This window comes from Ruditapes philippinarum, unplaced genomic scaffold (genome assembly GCF_026571515.1).
Source record: "Ruditapes philippinarum isolate M1 unplaced genomic scaffold, ASM2657151v2 ctg4552_1_1_1_1, whole genome shotgun sequence".
NCBI lineage: Eukaryota > Metazoa > Mollusca > Bivalvia > Venerida > Veneridae > Ruditapes > Ruditapes philippinarum.
Window position 1 is genome coordinate 114,038 of NW_026856059.1, and position 21,517 is coordinate 135,554.

Consider the following 21,517-nt stretch of genomic DNA (forward strand, 5'->3'; position numbering starts at 1 on the left):
AGATGTTCCATTTATCATTTCGTGCATTTCTTACATGAAAAGCATAATATCATATGAAATGAACAGGATATACATTCCATTGTAAACATCATATGCACGATAGAATCACAATTTAACCCGTTAAATTGTAATAAAATTTAAATCGATTACTATAGTATACTGAATTATCTTTAATATTTATATTATGGCGACATAAATGAGAGCGCAGAAGGTTACACAGAAAAATCAGTAAGATTAATTTAAGACATTTCAAAAACGGAATGAAATATCTGCGAAATTGTTTGTCATGTAAGATCAAATCATAATTGATACTAGCCTGTGTTCACGAGTGAAATATAATTTGATCTTACACCGAAACAAACAAATATCTTACATATATTTTTTTTCTAATTTTTCAACATGTTCCTTTACAAAAAAAAAATGAGTTTTCATTTAGACACGGAAATGACCGAAACTTGCCGAACATTTTAAGCGTAATGTCACACATTTATCGGTATGACACCCAGGAGGTATACCGATGACATTACTGTTTTATTCATGCTAGTGATTTATTAGTGGAATTGCTCTGTTATTGAAATGAAACGATCCGATCTTAGATATTAAAGCTCTTGTATAGACGGGTTTTGCTGATAGACCGCATTGTTTGTATTTCCTGTCAGATTATAGAAAATGTTCACGATTTAACGTCAGTCTGTGATGTGGGTTTAAAAAGGCAATCACCAGAAGGTCTTGCTAATCGATAGTCTACCACAATGCTTTGTTGTATGACTGATCTGATGTGACTTGTATAAATGTAATGTGTTTTTATTGATAGAATATACGCGAATACATTACAAAGAGAGGAAGGTATTCTAAAACAGGTTAATCAGAGATGGAGCACGAGCGTTTATCTAAATAAAGTCTTTTCATTATTTTAAAACGCCGCCGTTTACGGAAAAAGAACTGTCACCAATCACTGAATTCTGGATCATAATTGTGTGCTAAATATTGATTCTGTAAAAAGTTGAAAATGTTTTTTGTCGCGAATATTTTAGTAAATTTATACGACCATGGAAATGCATAATAAACAGTGCACGTGCGTTACGAGTTATTCATGTGTTTTTGTCAACAAGCTTAAAGGTAAGTGTGAAGTAAAGCGAAGTTCGAAGCGAAGAATAGATACACAGTGTAGCATAGGGACTATTATAAATGGAAATGTATTTCAGTCGTAATTCGGGATCTCAGATTAAAAAGTAATCGGTTAGAAGGAAAGGGTAGTATAAGAATGTACTTACGAGGACTGTCCGGAAAGTTCGTTGATAAGGCTATAAAATAATTATTAATAGTCACATCAATGATGATCATGATTTGATAATTTTCTAAAGTATTTATTTGTTACATATTTCTAAGATGAAAAACATGAGAACAGCAATATTCGCAAAGCGCCGATCACCATGGCAACGTGATCAACGGTTCACAAAACACTTTGATTTTATTACAATATTTTTTTATTTCAACTAATGCATTAGATAGAGGATATTAAATGAGTGTAGTTTAATACTGAATTTATTGAATGAGTTGAATAAAATCATATTATGCGAGCCTCTGGCGAGCATAAAAATTTTTTTATTCCCCCGAGTTTAAAAAATTTTTGTATTGAACACCGAATATAATATTTTATTTACACAAAATTTTAAAATAGAACCCGAAACTGTTTTAAAAAGGGGAAATTTTTTAAAGACGGCCTCAGTGTAACCCCCCAACATTTGCGCGCTTAAAAACTATTTTTTTTAAAAAGCGAAATACGTCAATTTTTAAAGTGTTATTACAAAATTTGTGTAAAAAAACGTTTTTTAAATTCAATGCTTTTTTTTAAAACCCTGCGCCGGGGGTTTTTTAAATTTCTGTTTCAACTTTAAACAAAAAAATCTATCATCTATATAATGAAAAACAGGTTGATACAGCGTCCTTCTTCACCCGAAATATGGGGACTTAGGGCCAAAAACCATTACAACGAGGGAAATTTTTTTCCCGATTTTAAAAAAATTGTCTTTTCTGTAGGGTTTTATTTTCGGGCACTGATTGGGCCTAAAGTCCAGACAAGAAACAAAAATTCCCAAAAAAAATTTCAAAAAGTTTAAAAATCCATTTTGCATTTAAAAACCTTTTTTTTAATTTTTTAAAAGCTTTCTTTTTAAAGTCCGTTTATTTCCACAAAGACATTTTATTTTCCCAATTTCCCCGAGCAACATTTTTTTCTGTTCTGGGAATAGAAAAAAGAAATAAATTTTAGTATTAATTACGGGTATCCCCAAATTTTTAAAGTTTCCGAAAAATAACAGAATTTTCTGTGGGTTGAATGGAAAAGAGCAATGTTAAAAATAAAAAATTTCAGCTTTTAAACAAAAAAAACAAAAACAAACAAAAAAACAAAAACTGCATTTACAATTTATCAAAACCTTTTTAATTTTACATTTTTTTCCCCCATCATACCCAAAATTTTAAACTAAATAGCTTTGGGATGAAAGGGTAAAAAGTAACGCTTTTTCCCTAAAAACCCAAGGGGCTTTCCCTTTTTTGATTTCTTTTATGATTTTTTTTAATGTACCCTATTTTAAAAAATATTATTTCAGTATGAAAAAAGAAAGTATTTTACAAACGGCGATTAAAAATCTAAAAAATGTACTCAAAAAAGCCAGAATATGCAACAATGGCCGTTATTGCGTTAGTCACGCAGTAGAAATATGGCGAAAAAATACTGCAAAACCAAGAATTGTGAATATTTTTATGTTTCTTAAAATCTTAGAACATTTTTCTTAAGATTGATTTTCTTGAAATAGTTTGGCATATCTGGAGGAATGCAGCTTTGATATTATTTACGAATAGTATCGAGTTTTGAAATCAAGGATAAACAGAATTTATTTATATTTGTTTTGACAGTCCGTTATCTATCTAAAATATTCTGTTATATCTTGATAAAATATCTAAGACCTACTAAAGAATGGCAAGCCAGTAAGGCAGTTATATATTATACTTTTATAAACAGCCGTTCAACTTTAATTTCGAGTTTAAATTTAAATTTAATCATGAAATGTTGTCATATTTGTTCCAGGTTCACCATAAAGATGAAAGTCAGTATGAAACTGATGGGGACGGAATGTCGAGCACTCTGACCATTCAGAGTGGTTATAGCTCTGACTACCGCTCACACACCCAGCCGTTATCCCGGCTAAGTAGACACAGCATCAAAATAAAGTCAAGTTCAAGCTTTCCTAACTTACTTAGTTTGTACCAGACACCAATACGAGAAGAGGTAATAAAATCACAAACCATATCAAAATCATACAACGTTCAAGTTTTTCATATTACGCACAATAATGTATCAAAATGTTCTGGGTTCTGGAGTCGACCCCGATATATATTGCCTGTAGAGTACTTTAGATATGAAGCGATCTATCCGTTAGTTGTTCAAAAGTCCAAAGTTTTAACACTGATTTTTTACTTGGAACACATAACAGAAAATAGTGCCAGAGATATTTCAAATGTTCGTCGCAAGACTGGCACATCGTGTTTCGACACGCATATTAGATAAAAGCATTTATTTATAGAATTTTTATCTTTCGATGCTCTTATACCTATCAAATACTCTATTTCTTCTTTTCATTATTATGAATTCGTTTTTTTTAACAACATCGTTAAAACAAAAAAAAGAACATGATAGGAAAGCTTATGTAGTAGACCTTGTGAAGGTAACAGCAAATGATAATCAAAGACTTTGTACTCTTGAAAATGGTATTCAGTTACAATGTATTCGTTTGATAAAAAAGGTCACGACGTCTATAATTTCCATGTAAGTTTATGAATTATGTCATTTTAAAATTTAATCCAAACAACAAATTACTGACGTTTACTTGCGCTATCATCTTATAATTCGTTGCAATATCATATTATAGTAGACTTATATAAGTGGTATCAAATGTTTTTATTTTCGACGCAGGTATTTTCCTAAATTTAAAGTACTAGTGATATTAGTCTAAATGAAATTAAAACACAGTCATGTTTTATTCTAAACTTATAGTTCGCTTATGTTTACAATTAAAAATTATCATTATTTCATTATCCAAAAGGATTATCAAAGATTGGATACATGATCGACAGTTACATGTTATGAATGTTATACAAGGGTACATAACTGCTACGATCTTTTAACCGAAACATTCAATAATAGCTCCCTTGTACTGATACTGTTTTCAAGTACATCGTGAAGGCTCATATAATCGTTGCAATTTCTTTCTGATATTTTTTAAGTTTTACTTAGAAAAGATCTTATTTTGTTTGGTATAATACCATAGATATTATAGGGCTTAGTGTCTGAAATCTTGAAACAGATTTGTTACACATCGGCTTTCAGTATCAATATCTTTAAAAATATCCAGTATTTTAACTCTTTATCTAAAATATTTGTTGATAAATGTAGGATCGTGTTCTTTGGACCAGTGCAGTACTCTGTGTTATATATTATATAACGTTTAGTGCCATATGTATAACTATACATGGCAATACCAAACATATTACCCTATAGCAAAATACATGATAACAGAGAACAAACTATATATGCGAATGTTGAGCCTATTTCAATGTGTAGTGCAGTTTGTGACTGTATAAAAAGTTGTTCTGAAACCATCATTTTTGTGATGGTGGATTTGCTTTCATGACTGTTCTGCTAGGCACTGTGCCGTAATTGGACTGGCATATGGCGATTTGGTGGTATGTGTGTATTAATTCTCTCATTTCTATGTATATTTGTGTCAATTTTTGCGCCATTTTGTGCCATTGTATTACTCATTGTACATAATACATAACTCTTTGTACTCAATATATTATTATTTCTCCTTTCCCAAATATATTACCATTGTGCTTTTCTTTTACTTAAAGAGTAACTTAGAAGAAATAAAAAAGAAACCGAAACAGCAGAAAAAAGAAAGACGAAGAAAAAATGTCACTAAACGACCAGATTGGGAGGAGCAACATGAAAGTCGTGCGAAACACGAGGTATGTTCAAAATATTCAAACCCGACATAAAATAAATTGGTGATACGGGATATATTTACATTTCGTGGTATGAAAACCAGTATATTTCACTTGTAGCTACCGCCACTTGTGAAATATTTATTTTTAAACCACTCATTGAAAAATAAATATCTATAGAAAGAAATGACTATTCTTTAAACGTGTCTTTGGTTAGCATAAAAATAGAGGATATTGAATGAACGTTTGTTCAATATTAAATTGATTATTGAACGAGTTCAATAACGCCCTATGATGCGAGCCTCTTGCGAGCATGAAATGGTTTTATTCAACGATTTCAATAATTTTAATATTGAATCTACAGAATTATCAGATAAAAGAATCACTTTTCATTGACGCGCATATAGTGTATCGGTAACATTTAGCGCATCTTTACAATTCTAATATTGTATCACGCAGATGACGTCACGTCAAAATAAATGCACGGTCATATGCATGCGACGTCGCAAATACCGCACTGGTGTGTGATAATTTTATTCAGTGAGTTCATGAATTCAGTAATAAACATACGCGAATATAATATCCTATTTATCACATACCCAAAATAAAGACAGTTTAAAGTAAAATTTGATCATTTTTCATTGACACGCCTATTGTTTAAGTCATAGTATTTTCTTTTCCATTTTCACTTGAATATATTTAAGGGTGTAACTAAATAATATATATTTTTTCTAAGTTGATTGAAATGAAACATTTGCGTGTCACGATAGAATTGTAAAATGTCAGGGTATGGGGTGGGGAGAGGTTAATGTTTACAACGGTACATTTCTTAGTTTTTGCGAAAATGTGAAATGGTTCCACACAGTCTGAATCGTTAAGATTAATGGTTCTGCCTTCTGATAGTCACAGTTCTTGAACTGAATAAACAAAGATGCATTCACAGTGACATGAGAAGAAAGTCAATTACTCTTATAGATAATATCCTCGTTATCTTTGCAGTCACGGCAGATACGTATGGACGCAGTGGCGAAAGAACAGCTAGACAAATTTGACAAGTATGTTAACAGTATGAAAGAAAAAGTGGAAAAACAGAGAGACGAAAGGCGAAAATACAATGAGATTCTTCAAGAAAGACTTAAAGAACAAGAAGAAGAGGTAAGTTATACCAGTCTAGATATACAATCTACGTGACTGTAACATCTTATCTGTGGTCACATTTATACCTGTCTATATATACAATCTACGTGACTGAAACATCTTATCTGTGGTCACATTTATACCATTCTACACATACAATCTACGTGACTGTAACATTTAATGTGTGGTCACATTTATGCCAGTCTACACATACAATCTACGTGACTGTAACATCCAATTTTTGGTCACATTTATACCTGTCTATATATACAATCTACGTGACTGTAACATCCAATTTTTGGTCACATTTATACCTGTCTATATATACAATCTACGTGACTGTAACATCCAATTTTTGGTCACATTTATACCTGTCTATATATACAATCTACGTGACTGTAACATCTAATTTTTGGTCACATTTATTCCGGTTTGTACATACAATGTACATGACTGTAACATCTAATGTGTGGTCACATTTATACCAGTCTACACATACAATCTACGTGACTGTAACATCTAATGTGTAGTCACATTTATACCAGTCTACACATACAATCTACGTGACTGTAACATCTAATGTGTAGTCACATTATATACCAGTCTACACATACAATCTACGTGACTGTAACATCTAATGTGTAGTCACATTTATACCAGTCTACACATACAATCTACGTGACTGTAACATTTAATGTGTAGTCACATTTATACCAGTCTACACATACAATCTACGTGACTGTAACATCTAATGTGTAGTCACATTTATACCAGTCTACACATACAATCTACGTGACTGTAACATTTAATGTGTAGTCACATTTATGCCAGTCTACACATACAATCTACGTGACTGTAACAATTAATTTTAAGTCACATTTATACCAGTCTACACATACAATCTACGTGACTGTAACATTTAATGTGTAGTCACATTTATACCAGTCTACACATACAATCTACATGACTGTAACATTTAATGTGTAGTCACATTTATACCAGTCTACACATACAATCTACGTGACTGTAACATTTAATGTGTGGTCACATTTATGCCAGTCTACACATACAATCTACGTGACTGTAACATCTAATGTGTGGTCACATTTATACCAGTCTACACATACAATCTACGTGACTGTAACATTTAATGTGTAGTCACATTTATACCAGTTCTACACATACAATCTACGTGACTGTAACATCTAATGTGTGGTCACATTTATACCAGTCTACACATACAATCTACGTGACTGTAACATCTAATGTGTGGTCACATTTATACCAGTCTACACATACAATCTACGTGACAGTAACATTTAATGTGTAGTCACATTTATGCCAGTCTACACATACAATCTACGTGACTGTAACATCTAATGTGTAGTCACATTTATACCAGTCTACACATACAATCTACGTGACTGTAACATCTAATGTGTAGTCACATTTATACCAGTCTACACATACAATCTACGTGACTGTAACATCTAATGTGTAGTCACATTTATACCAGTCTACACATACAATCTACGTGACTGTAACATCTAATGTGTAGTCACATTATACCAGTCTACACATACAATCTACGTGACTGTAACATCTAATGTGTAGTCACATTTATACCAGTCTACACATACAATCTACGTGACTGTAACATCTAATGTGTAGTCACATTTATTCCAGTCTACACATACAATCTACGTGACTGTAACATCTAATGTGTAGTCACATTTATACCAGTCTACACATACAATCTACGTGACTGTAACATCTAATGTGTAGTCACATTTATACCAGTCTACACATACAATCTACATGACTGTAACATTTAATGTGTAGTCACATTTATACCAGTCTACACATACAATCTACGTGACTGTAACATCTAATGTGTGGTCACATTTATACCAGTCTACACATACAATCTACGTGACTGTAACATCTAATGTGTAGTCACATTTATACCAGTCTACACATACAATCTACATGACTGTAACATCTAATGTGTAGTCACATTTATACCAGTCTACACATACAATCTACGTGACTGTAACATCTAATGTGTAGTCACATTTATACCAGTCTACACATACAATCTACAAGACTGTAACATTTAATGTGTAGTCACATTTATTCCAGTCTACACATACAATCTACGTGACTGTAACATTTAATGTGTGGTCACATTTATACCAGTCTACACATACAATCTACGTGACTGTAACATCTAATGTGTAGTCACATTTATACCAGTCTACACATACAATCTACGTGACTGTAACATCTAATGTGTAGTCACATTTATACCAGTCTACACATACAATCTACAAGACTGTAACATTTAATGTGTAGTCACATTTATTCCAGTCTACACATACAATCTACATGACTGTAACATCTAATGTGTAGTCACATTTATACCAGTCTACACATACAATCTACAAGACTGTAACATCTAATGTGTAGTCACATTTATACCAGTCTACACATACAATCTACGTGACTGTAACATTTAATGTGTGGTCACATTTATGCCAGTCTACACATACAATCTACGTGACTGTAACATCTAATGTGTGGTCACATTTATACCAGTCTACACATACAATCTACGTGACTGTAACATCTAATGTGTGGTCACATTTATACCAGTCTACACATACAATCTACGTGACTGTAACATCTAATGTGTAGTCACATTTTTACCAGTCTACACATACAATCTACAAGACTGTAACATCTAATGTGTAGTCACATTTATACCAGTCTACACATACAATCTACGTGACTGTAACATCTAATGTGAAGTCACATTTATACCAGTCTACACATACAATCTACAAGACTGTAACATCTAATGTGTAGTCACATTTATGCCAGTCTACACATACAATCTACGTGACTGTAACATTTAATGTGTGGTCACATTTATACCAGTCTACACATACAATCTACGTGACTGTAACATCTAATGTGTAGTCACATTTATACCAGTCTACACATACAATCTACGTGACTGTAACATCTAATGTGTAGTCACATTTATACCAGTCTACACATACAATCTACAAGACTGTTACATTTAATGTGTGGTCACATTTATTCCAGTCTACACATACAATCTACGTGACTGTAACATCTAATGTGTGGTCACATTTATACCAGTCTACACATACAATCTACAAGACTGTAACATTTAATGTGTAGTCACATTTATACCAGTCTACACATACAATCTACGTGACTGTAACATCTAATGTGTAGTCACATTTATACCAGTCTACACATACAATCTACGTGACTGTAACATCTAATGTGTAGTCACATTTATACCAGTCTACACATACAATCTACAAGACTGTAACATTTAATGTGTGGTCACATTTATTCCAGTCTACACATACAATCTACGTGACTGTAACATCTAATGTGTGGTCACATTTATACCAGTCTACACATACAATCTACAAGACTGTAACATTTAATGTGTAGTCACATTTATTCCTTCTACACATACAATCTACGTGGACTGTAACATTTAATGTGTGGTCACATTTATACCAGTCTACACATACAATCTACGTGACTGTAACATCTAATGTGTGGTCACATTTATACCAGTCTACACATACAATCTACGTGACTGTAACATTTAATGTGTAGTCACATTTTTATACCAGTCTACACATACAATCTACGTGACTGTAACATCTAATGTGTAGTCACATTTATACCAGTCTACACATACAATCTACGTGACTGTAACATTTAATGTGTAGTCACATTTATACCAGTCTACACATACAATCTACGTGACTGTTACATCTAATGTGTAGTCACATTTATACCAGTCTACACATACAATCTACAAGACTGTAACATCTAATGTGTAGTCACATTTATACCAGTCTACACATACAATCTACGTGACTGTAACATCTAATGTGTAGTCACATTTATACCAGTCTACACATACAATCTACAAGACTGTAACATTTAATGTGTAGTCACATTTATTCCAGTCTACACATACAATCTACGTGACTGTAACATTTAATGTGTGGTCACATTTATACCAGTCTACACATACAATCTACGTGACTGTAACATCTAATGTGTAGTCACATTTATACCAGTCTACACATACAATCTACGTGACTGTAACATCTAATGTGTAGTCACATTTATACCAGTCTACACATACAATCTACAAGACTGTAACATTTAATGTGTAGTCACATTTATTCCAGTCTACACATACAATCTACGTGACTGTAACATCTAATGTGTAGTCACATTTATACCAGTCTACACATACAATCTACAAGACTGTAACATCTAATGTGTAGTCACATTTATACCAGTCTACACATACAATCTACGTGACTGTAACATTTAATGTGTGGTCACATTTATGCCAGTCTACACATACAATCTACGTGACTGTAACATCTAATGTGTGGTCACATTTATACCAGTCTACACATACAATCTACGTGACTGTAACATCTAATGTGTAGTCACATTTATACCAGTCTACACATACAATCTACATGACTGTAACATCTAATGTGTAGTCACATTTATACCAGTCTACACATACAATCTACGTGACTGTAACATTTAATGTGTAGTCACATTTATACCAGTCTACACATACAATCTACAAGACTGTAACATCTAATGTGTAGTCACATTTATACCAGTCTACACATACAATCTACGTGACTGTAACATCTAATGTGTAGTCACATTTATACCAGTCTACACATACAATCTACGTGACTGTAACATCTAATGTGTAGTCACATTTATACCAGTCTACACATACAATCTACGTGACTGTAACATCTAATGTGTGGTCACATTTATACCGGTCTACACATACAATCTACATGACTGTAACATCTAATGTGTAGTCACATTTATACCAGTCTACACATACAATCTACGTGACTGTAACATCTAATGTGTAGTCACATTTATACCAGTCTACACATACAATCTACGTGACTGTAACATCTAATGTGTAGTCACATTTATACCTGTCTATATATACAATCTACGTGACTGTAACATCTAATGTGTAGTCACATTTATACCAGTCTACACATACAATCTACGTGACTGTAACATCTAATGTGTAGTCACATTTATACCAGTCTACACATACAATCTACGTGACTGTAACATTTAATGTGTAGTCACATTTATACCAGTCTACACATACAATCTACGTGACTGTAACATTTAATGTGTAGTCACATTTATACCAGTCTACACATACAATCTACGTGACTGTAACATTTAATGTGTAGTCACATTTATACCAGTCTACACATACAATCTACGTGACTGTAACATCTAATGTGTGGTCACATTTATACCAGTCTACACATACAATCTACATGACTGTAACATCTAATGTGTAGTCACATTTATACCAGTCTACACATACAATCTACGTGACTGTAACATCTAATGTGTAGTCACATTTATACCAGTCTACACATACAATCTACAAGACTGTAACATCTAATGTGTAGTCACATTTATACCAGTCTACACATACAATCTACGTGACTGTAACATCTAATGTGTGGTCACATTTATACCAGTCTACACATACAATCTACGTGACTGTAACATTTAATGTGTAGTCACATTTATACCAGTCTACACATACAATCTACGTGACTGTAACATCTAATGTGTAGTCACATTTATACCAGTCTACACATACAATCTACGTGACTGTAACATCTAATGTGTGGTCACATTTATACCAGTCTACACATACAATCTACGTGACTGTAACATTTAATGTGTAGTCACATTTATACCAGTCTACACATACAATCTACGTGACTGTAACATCTAATGTGTAGTCACATTTATACCCAGTCTACACATACAATCTACATGACTGTAACATCTAATATGTAGTCACATTTATACCAGTCTACACATACAATCTACGTGACTGTAACATCTAATGTGTGGTCACATTTATACCAGTCTACACATACAATCTACAAGACTGTAACATCTAATGTGTGGTCACATTTATACCAGTCTACACATACAATCTACGTGACTGTAACATTTAATGTGTAGTCACATTTATTCCAGTCTACACATACAATCTACATGACTGTAACATCTAATATGTAGTCACATTTATACCAGTCTACACATACAATCTACGTGACTGTAACATCTAATGTGTAGTCACATTTATACCATTCTACACATACAATCTACATGACTGTAACATTTAATGTGTAGTCACATTTATTCCAGTCTACACATACAATCTACATGACTGTAACATCTAATGTGTGGTCACATTTTTACCAGTCTATACATACAATCTACAAGACTGTAACATATTATGTGTATTCACATTTATTCCAGTCTAATAACCGTGATTTTAACACCCAGTTTTGGTGACATTTATATCAGTCTAAACATACAATCTACGTGACTGTAACATCTAATTTTTGATCACATTTATACCAGTATACATATACCACACAAGAGACAAAAACAGTATGTTAACATTTATACCAGTGACGACACCTTGGCTAAAAATCGGGGGGGGGGGGGAGTACATGTATTGTTGTTTCGGTTTTTTTTTTAAAGAAAATTTTGCACCAGTCTCCCATACCACCACTTGAGTGAAACATCTATTTCGAAAAATTCAGGGAATGGCTTTTAATGGACAAATCGCACATGCACACTTTTTAAGATATTTATGTAACTACATTCAGAGATAAATTTCCTTACATCTCCATCAACAAAACAGGTAAGATCTAAATATCGAAAAATTGTTTTCATTTAAATAATTTCATGACTTAATATCAGTTTGTTCGACGTTTTAATTATTTTCAGGAAAGGAAGAAGTTGCGCCTCCATAGAGGACCAAAACATGTATATATTCACGACCGAAGTTATCTTAAAACTCTGCCGGTTTCCAAATATTGTAAAGCTACACGATTAGCTGATGATTTACAACGAAAAGGCGTTCTGCGCACGCGCGCTGATGTCGAAAAGTACTGGTCGGGTTTTGCTAATCAACAAGCAAAAGGAGTTGACATATTTTCAGATACAGCCAGTAATTCAGGTAATATTATTGATTGATTGATTGATTTATTGATTCATAAATCGATTGATTAACTTGTTGATTGATTGATTATTGAACACATACTTTTTATTTAAACGTATTTGAAAAACATGTGCTTCCTTGTCCTTGTTTTTTTCTTTTTTCTTTTATATAAGAACAGACGGGTCGTTTTTAGACAAACATTAACATATCATTTCAGTTAATTATCCGCATCAATGGATGACAACTAAAAAACCGGAAATCAAAATTACAGACGACGGCGACGATAGAGAGGACCATCTTAGTGATGCAGTCACCTTACATCAACGGCATCTGCCCCCTATAAGGAGAAAGAAGAAACGACGCCCAGAAATTTAAATAATTAAAAAACTTAATTGTCTTCAGACTAAAATATTTTGTTTAATTTAATCTGCTATCTACGGGTTACAGTATGTTTTATTTGTTTACATAGAAGAAAAAAGTGCTTAAAGTGTATCTGCTTCGATTGAATTCTAAAAAGCGAATCTAACATGCTTGTATGATTATAAGCAACTAAACGGTTAAAACCTTACTTAAAAAGCAGCATAATAGCTTGTTCTGTTTAATAGCGTGTTAATAAATAAAGGCAAACTGAGCATCTTTTTTCAAAAACCGGAAACAAAACCTTTTTTTTTCGATAATTTTATATAAACATTTCATAAGATATAGAGGCTATTTGTAAAGTTCAGTGTAAGATCGGAATATATTTCACCAAGTGAGCACCAAAAGGTATATTTCACGAGTGGCGCACGATGTTCACGAGGTTAAACATATTTCGATCTAACACTAAACTAAACATTTTTTATTATATGCAACGAAACGTTTAAGAAGACATTTCAACATAATACTTTATGAAAAGCGCGCCAAATAATAATACAACGTGACGTCATTTACGACGTCACGTCATTAAGTTGGTACCCAGTTCTGTGCACGCAGGTATTTCACTGAAACAACGTAGGGGGGCTTAAATTCAAAACAGTGAAATTACCAAATTCATAATTTAACTGTTTCAAACAGTGAAAATATCAGTTTTATATTTCACTGATATATTTCTATAAACCAACGAATAGCTTTTAACCATTTAAACTACGAATTAGGCGGAACCTTGACAGAAACCGTGTTAAATCAACTTAAGAAATTCCAGTGCCAAATTATCTTAAGTTTGTTAGCTTTTTAAAGAAATACATGTATGTATGAAGGCTATTCTATGGTAATCATGCTTATATTCCTTAATGATATGAAGACCGTGCTGTAGTTATCCGTAGTTGAATGAGTTTCATTAATTTTTTCAACTATGAGCATGTTTGTTTCAATTTGTTACATATCATCAAACCTTTAGTTTAATTTTCGGTAAAGGTTTGTATGATTATAAAGTGTAAACTACAAATCGTAATTATATATTTAAACTATTTGATATATATGATTTATATATATATATGATATTGATGATTCAATAATGTACATGTGCACATGGAGCAACATTAAAGGTATCTTATTATTCGTGCATGTCGGACCAAGCATGTTTTATGCGTCATTAAATAAAATAACAAAAAATAAAACCTTAAGTTTCTATTATTATGTGTTCAATGTTTGAAATAATTATAAGAACGTGTAAAATCAACAGTGTAAACATATCTTGAAACTTAAATCAAATGTGTTTCCTATACATGTATTTAAATTTATTCTGATGTAGAAAATTATCAAGTTAATGCATTGTCTTTTGTTATTTGAATAATGTGAACAAAATATAAATCTCACATGGAATTTCGTTTATCTGTAAGTGTGTTTGTTTGTTGGATTATTTTTATTGTTGTTATCTTGAAGAAGAAAAAAAATCATTTACACACTTAACACAATCAACATTTTTGTTATACTTTATACAGATAATTGTAAAGGACAAAACTACACAAACATATGATGGATGAAATGCATAAATCCATTAAAATCTCCCGCAATTAAAAACAGAATTGAAACGTTAATGCCTACATGACTTATACCAGACATAGTGAAGAAGAAGGTAAACACGATCTATTTAATGGCGGTAACAGTTTGGTTTAAGCAAATAAATGCTCAAACGCTACATGATCGCCGGAAAAAAAGTTGATACCATCATGTAAAAAGTACAGAAATTATTTTATATTCATACAATTATCTGGTTGGTAATCTAAACTTTTCGTTTGTAAAATTTTTTATTTTCTCAAATTGGCTTCCGTGGGGTTTTAAAATTCCAAACCCCCAAAATTAAATGTTATTGAGAAGCTTCTACTGAGATATCCCTTTGGGTACAAGGGAAGTGGGGTCCCCTTCCCCACTAAGGCTGAAACTTCCCATAGAGTTTAAAGTTTTGGGAAAAAAACCCTGTTAGAGATGTGTAAAAAAATCACGGGCATTTAAAATGAATGCTATTTATTAAAACCCAAATTAAAAAAAAAAATTTTATTAATTTAAAATTTTCGGGATAAAAATTCATTATTAGTTTTTTTTTTTTTTTGTGTTAATCAAGGGTGGTATAAAGTTTTGTTCTAGCCCCATTGCCAACTGGATACACCCATCGACCACTTTTGGGATCCCCCCTTTTTCTGAATTTTTTTCAAAAATTTTTAATATATCCTTTCCCCCCATTCTCTAAAGCATCTCTGATCATCATACGTGCTATGCCGGGTATAGCCCCAATGATCTCCTTCCGGTTCAGTATTGTCGTTTGGTGTCCGACGACGTTGTCCTCCCGGTACCCCTGGTCGATGTTGGGAAACTGGCTGGCCTAGCATAAGAAAGCGGTGATCTGGCATAGTAAATGATTGTAACCTGTTATCACTGTCCAAACTTGCCTTGACTTTGCCATTGGAAACAATGAAGCCCATGTGACTAGCGTTTAGAGCGTGGGATCCTCGTGTTATTTTCACATTCCAATTCGTCTCAATGTCAACCTCAATAAACCTTGTTTTAAGCCTAAGTATCATTTTCTCTGGGTTCATACGAAGAAAATTTATTGGTCCGCAGTAAACACTGACGTCACCTTTCTCGTTTTGAACTATCTTAGTACCATTAATGACCGTGGTGCTTCCGCATTCACCGTTTTTCCAAAAATGAGCATGCGCTAAAATTTCTTCCATTTTCAATTTGATTTCGTCATATCCGGTGGCGTCATTTGTCGACAAAAACGTCACTGAATCATCGTGTGACATGTCGCGAAAAACAGGTTCTTCGGTCATTTCCGTGACCATTCTATGGTCAAATTTGTAGGTTTTTAATTTATTTCCGAACATTATCATTTCTTCTGTCATCTTAGCTCGTCTGCCTAGGTACAGATCAGTATGTACGTTTGAATCTGATTGGTAAATTCTCGCCGCGGGATGAATTATGCAGGATTTGTTCCCGGTCTCGTTAATGGCAACTACGAGTTTTTTCTCGTGATTTACAAGTCTTAAAACCTTATCGGCAGTAATTTCGAGGAACACTCCTTCTCGCAGAATGACTGTTACTAAGAAATCGTCAGTCATGTGTAGTGCCGGAAAGGACAACCCGCTCTCTGGATCAACATACACACTGTCCTCGTCATAACTGATAAATAACTGACCTTGACCTTTTGATTGCTCGTCATTTGGATCGGTGACGTTACAAGAGTTTATGTAACTATATGCTGTTGACTGCGCTTGATCTGTAACCCAGAAATCTTGTGATGAACCATTCATTGCCCCATAATTTGAAAATTGATTGAGACCTACTAACCCTTCTGCGTTACAGTTTATCTGCTCCGCGTTAACTTGAGAGGCATTTATCTGCTCCGCGTTAACTTGATAGGCATTATTATACATCTGTGTGACTTGTCCCATATTTGGCTGCTGGCATAATCCTGGTCCTAGTGTCTATGAAATACAATCATAAATTTTCAATAACAAGTAAGAATAAGTCAAACTATTTCGCGAGAATGAAACTAGTCTATACATGTGCACGAAACTTAAATAAAAAAATTAATTATATACTTTAAAATGAAACATTGGGAAATATTGATGATTTTTTTAAAATGAGTATTTTTATTTTCCGTAAAAAAAATTCACAGCAGTGAAACATATTTTCAGTATTTTCACAGGTGTCTTACCGGACAACCTTCTTCTAAATTCAGCCAATAAACAACATTTAAAGGGAATTCTTCCGTTTAATAAGGTTAAAAAGAGAAAAAGTATATAATAAACAGAAAATTCAAGATTTCTCTATTAACAGGTTTTACTTTCATCTTGTGGTGTGAAAGTTATCATATTTTACTCGTGGCTACTGCCACTCGTGAAATATTTATTTTCATACCACTCAGTGAAAATAAATCCTGTATTAATAGGAGAAACTTGAATATCATCTATGTATTTATAAATATATAATGTCCCAAAAGAAACATCCATTGACGTTTCAGTAATTAAATGTAAACGCTTAACAACAAGGATGCAGGCCTAAAACGAATGCTCGGATATTAGTCTACAAATGCATAATTTTATATTGGACATATGTACGGTTGGATATTGGACTCGACTGTAAGACTTTAAATGTATAAATTAATTCTTACGATTTTATTACGCTTTATATACAACAGGAATTTGTGCCAATCTTGTTGTTAAATAATACGAAAAACCTGAAGAAATAAACGAATGATGATCAAGACTGAATCGGTCACTTAATGGTCAATGTATGCGAAGTTTACAAGATTTTCCCACATTACCTTTGAGCTTAATGCAGTAAAAACTATATATTTTGATTTATTATATACTGATAAATGAAATATTGATATTTTTTTTTTCATTTTCCATATTTTCACTGTAAAACATTTATTTTTCACCGCAGTGAAACATATTTTCCGTATTTTCACTGGTGTCTTGCCGGGTTACCATCTTCTAAATTAAGCCAATACATAAAATTTAAGGGGAAATTTTTCAAATCGTGATATCAAAAAAAAGAAAAATGTATATAATAAACAGAAAATTCAAGTCTCTTTCTTTGAATACTGGATTTATTTTCATCTTGTAGTATGAAAATTATCATATTTCACTCGTGGCTACCGCCACTCATGAATATTAATATTTCATGAGTGGCGGTAGCCACGAGTGAAATATGATAATTTTCATACCACTCGATGTAAATAAAGAGAAATATTGAGAACTATTGATGAAATAAAATTCCGTATTTTCAGTGTAAAGAAATTATTTTTCATTTCAGTGAATAAAATTTTCTGTATTTTCACTGATGACTTGCAAGACTACTTCTTTTTTAATTCAGCTAATGCACACAATTCAAGAAGAGGTTTTAAGAGTTGTTAGGTCAATAAAAAAGAAAAAAATATATAACAAACAGAAAATTCTTTTTTTTTCTTTCTATAAAAGTAGGATTTATTTTCATCTTGTGATGCGAAAATTATCATATTTCACTACCGCCACTCGAAAATATTATTTTCATTTCACTCGATGAAAATAAATCCTGTATTTATAGAAAAAATATCCTCTAATTATTTGAATATGTAATCATTCAGTGGGAGAATATAATAAACTCATCTTTTCTGTATACATATCTTTGACGTTCAATTTTTATCTTGATAAATTGGTTAAGTATATCAGTAACATTGCAATCGCTGTTCAAACATTTTATTTATGTATTCTTTTAAAGAAATTTTGAATAGCTAAGATCGTAGTTGTAATCAGTTACGTAGCATACACTCTATGTATAATATAAAATTACTAGAAGATAAAGGATCTGCGCACGTGCAAAGAATGATCTCATACCATATCGTAATTCTTAGTACATGTAATTATTCATCTTGAACATTATTGTTTGGAGTGTTTAGTGTTCAAGAGATTTTCTAAGCCACATGGCCTGATCAAATGTTATTATGTTTGCTGTGTCAGGGGCTTTGATTCTTTATTCAAATGCGGTAAACGTTTCGTTAGAAATACTGCAATCCTATTAGACAAAATAATTTCAAACACTAAATTTTGTAAATACAAAATGTACATTCCAATGGGCAATAACAATAATGTTTGAAATTATGTTTTTAGAATTACTAGGCTGAAAAATGTACCAGAGTAAATGTAGTACGAATGATTTGAAATTTTAAAATTCTGCAATCAAATTGAACAAACTTAAATTACATAACTTGTACCAACAAAGAAAGGAAAAAGAAACAAATGTCTCGGATAGACATGAATATTCTCTTATATGCTTAAGATATTAAAAGATATTAATTAATTAACTAACCAATTAAGAAAGAAAGAAAGAAAGAAAGAAAGAAAGAAAGAAAGAAAAAAAGAAAAAAAGAAAGAAAGAAAGAAAGAAAGAAAATTACCTGTTGTCCATAAGCTGCTGCTTGGTGGTTTATCACCTCACCGGACAAACTTTTATGCACTTCACCAAACGCTTCATCTTTGGAGGGAGGTGGACAAGCGTCGTGGATAAACATCGTATATTCCGGTGTTGCTGAATATTCGTATTGCTGATAGCATTCCTGATGAACTGAGTCTGGATTATAGCAATGCTGATACTGGGGACCACTGTAGTATTGGCTTTGAAAATAGTACTGCCCATCAATGATAATATGTTCGGCTTCTACCGGAAGTATGTTGTTACCTGTTTCTTCAGTTGCTGCACAATTACTTAGCACATGCGCATCTAATGAAAACGGCGTTTCCTGTTTCACTTCACTCACGTCATTTGCCAATTCTGTTTTACGCCCCTTTTTGGAGCTATTAACAGTTTTGTCTCGTTTTTCCTTTCTGTTTTCTTTCCATGCTCGAGACTTTTTATCTTTTGGTTTCCCGTTGTCCTTTGTTTCTTCCTTAAACTGACTAGGTTTTTTAGTTTTCATATCAAAACGTTTTGATTTTGTTTCGACTTTGGCTCGTTTACTAGTGACTGGTTTCCCAGACTCAGAACTAGAACTATCAAGATTTTTAAAATCTGTATGAATTATGTTAGTTTGAGGCTTTTTAACCGGGGATTTCTCAATGCCACTGTTTCCTGGATGTTGTTTCTTTAACAAAACATCTTTAGCTGGTTGCTCAATGGAAACTGCTTCTATCGCATTTAAATCATCCTTATTAGTTTGGAGAGAAAAGTTATTGACATTTTCAGTTATTGTTTTCAGAACATCCGATACAAGATACGAAGCGATTTCAGAGGAATCCGTTCCAGTGTCAGGATCAGTCTCACGCTCACTGTCGGTGTCACTGTTCGGTCCGTCGTTACTCGAACAACTCCATTCGTCAGATAAGCTCCCTCGAACACAAATCGGTCTTGGAGAATGGAGTTGCACGCTGCTTTCAAAATGACCCTCGGACGGTAGAATATGTAGATCACAATTTTCAGGCATATCATATAAATCGTGGTCATTTCTTTTTATTTCGTATTTGGTGTTATCAAGTGGTATGTATATCTTTTCACCATTTGGTGCTACAGCCGTAGCAGAGGGGCCTGACTGTGTCATATTTCCCGAGTAAATGTTCCTACAAGGAAGTGTACTATAAGTAAATTCTTGCGGAGGTATATACTGGTAAATATGTTGGCCTTGTCCATTGTAAAACTGCTGTCCTTCAATAAAATTTTGGTTATTAAGTTGTTGTTGGTGTTCTTGCTGCTGTTGTTGTTCTTGTTGTTGCCGGACATTTAGAACGTTTAAAGTCTTGTTACAATTTTTAAAGTTAGCAGGAGCGGTGTTCGGATCAAATGGTTTGAATTTTGCTATCTTTTTCATAGATTGTTCTTGCATTCCCCCGCAATTAATCACTGAGTTGCCACTTCGATTTTGATTCCTTATCTTAGCTGCATATCTAACGTCAGGAAATTCTGTATGTGACATAAAATTTCTTTGATCTAATTGTACACTATTTTGTTTCTGATGTTCGGAAGACGTTGTTCCCGGCTGACGCCTTGGATCTCTCGTCTCGGAAGAGCTTAAATGTCTGTTAGTCCGATTCATAGCCATTTTTATTTTTATATTAGATCTTTAACTTATTTGCGATTCAACGCCGCCATATTGTTTCAGTAAAATGACGTAACGTCAATATACACGCTTTCAACGTCAATACTTTCCCGCGTCTTCTCCGTCCCGTTCAAAATGTATGAAATCTTTATTTATTTATTTATTTATTTATTTATTTATTTATTTATTTATTTATTTATTTATTTATTTATTTATCTATTTGTGGATTTATCTTTTTTATATGTTTATCAATTTTATCTATTTACAATTAA

General features: G+C 32.8%; 2 protein-coding genes across 2 annotated transcripts; one reads left to right on the forward strand and one right to left on the reverse strand.

Moving 5' to 3' along the window:
• The first annotated feature begins 476 nt into the window (after positions 1-476).
• Positions 477-15,115, forward strand: LOC132745285 (uncharacterized). The gene is made up of 6 exons (XM_060734163.1): positions 477-509; positions 3,092-3,292; positions 4,915-5,031; positions 6,007-6,162; positions 13,042-13,273; positions 13,473-15,115. The coding sequence occupies exons 1-6, from the start codon at positions 477-479 to the stop codon at positions 13,628-13,630; spliced, it is 897 nt and encodes a 298-aa protein (XP_060590146.1). The 3' UTR covers positions 13,631-15,115.
• Positions 15,116-15,891: 776 nt separating this feature from the next.
• LOC132745286 (uncharacterized) lies at positions 15,892-21,307 on the reverse strand. Its single transcript, XM_060734164.1, has 2 exons — positions 19,614-21,307; positions 15,892-17,157 (listed from the first exon to the last, which is right to left on the reverse strand). Exons 1-2 carry the CDS (start codon positions 21,246-21,248, stop codon positions 15,892-15,894), a joined length of 2,901 nt encoding a protein of 966 aa, XP_060590147.1. The 5' UTR covers positions 21,249-21,307.
• Between the last annotated feature and the right edge of the window lie 210 nt (positions 21,308-21,517).

Bases quoted from the DNA above. Each gene is read 5' to 3' on its own strand.
- LOC132745285 (XM_060734163.1), top strand. From the start codon at position 477: ATGTCACACATTTATCGGTATGACACCCAGGAG. The intron at 510-3,091 runs GTATACCGATGA...TATTTGTTCCAG, and splicing joins ATCGGTATGACACCCAGGAG to GTTCACCATAAAGATGAAAG. The intron at 3,293-4,914 runs GTAATAAAATCA...TTTTACTTAAAG, and splicing joins AGACACCAATACGAGAAGAG to AGTAACTTAGAAGAAATAAA.
- LOC132745286 (XM_060734164.1), bottom strand. From the start codon at position 21,248: ATGGCTATGAATCGGACTAACAGACATTTAAGCTCTTCCGAGACGAGA. The intron at 17,158-19,613 runs GTAATTTTCTTT...TGTATTTCATAG, and splicing joins CAGCAGCTTATGGACAACAG to ACACTAGGACCAGGATTATG.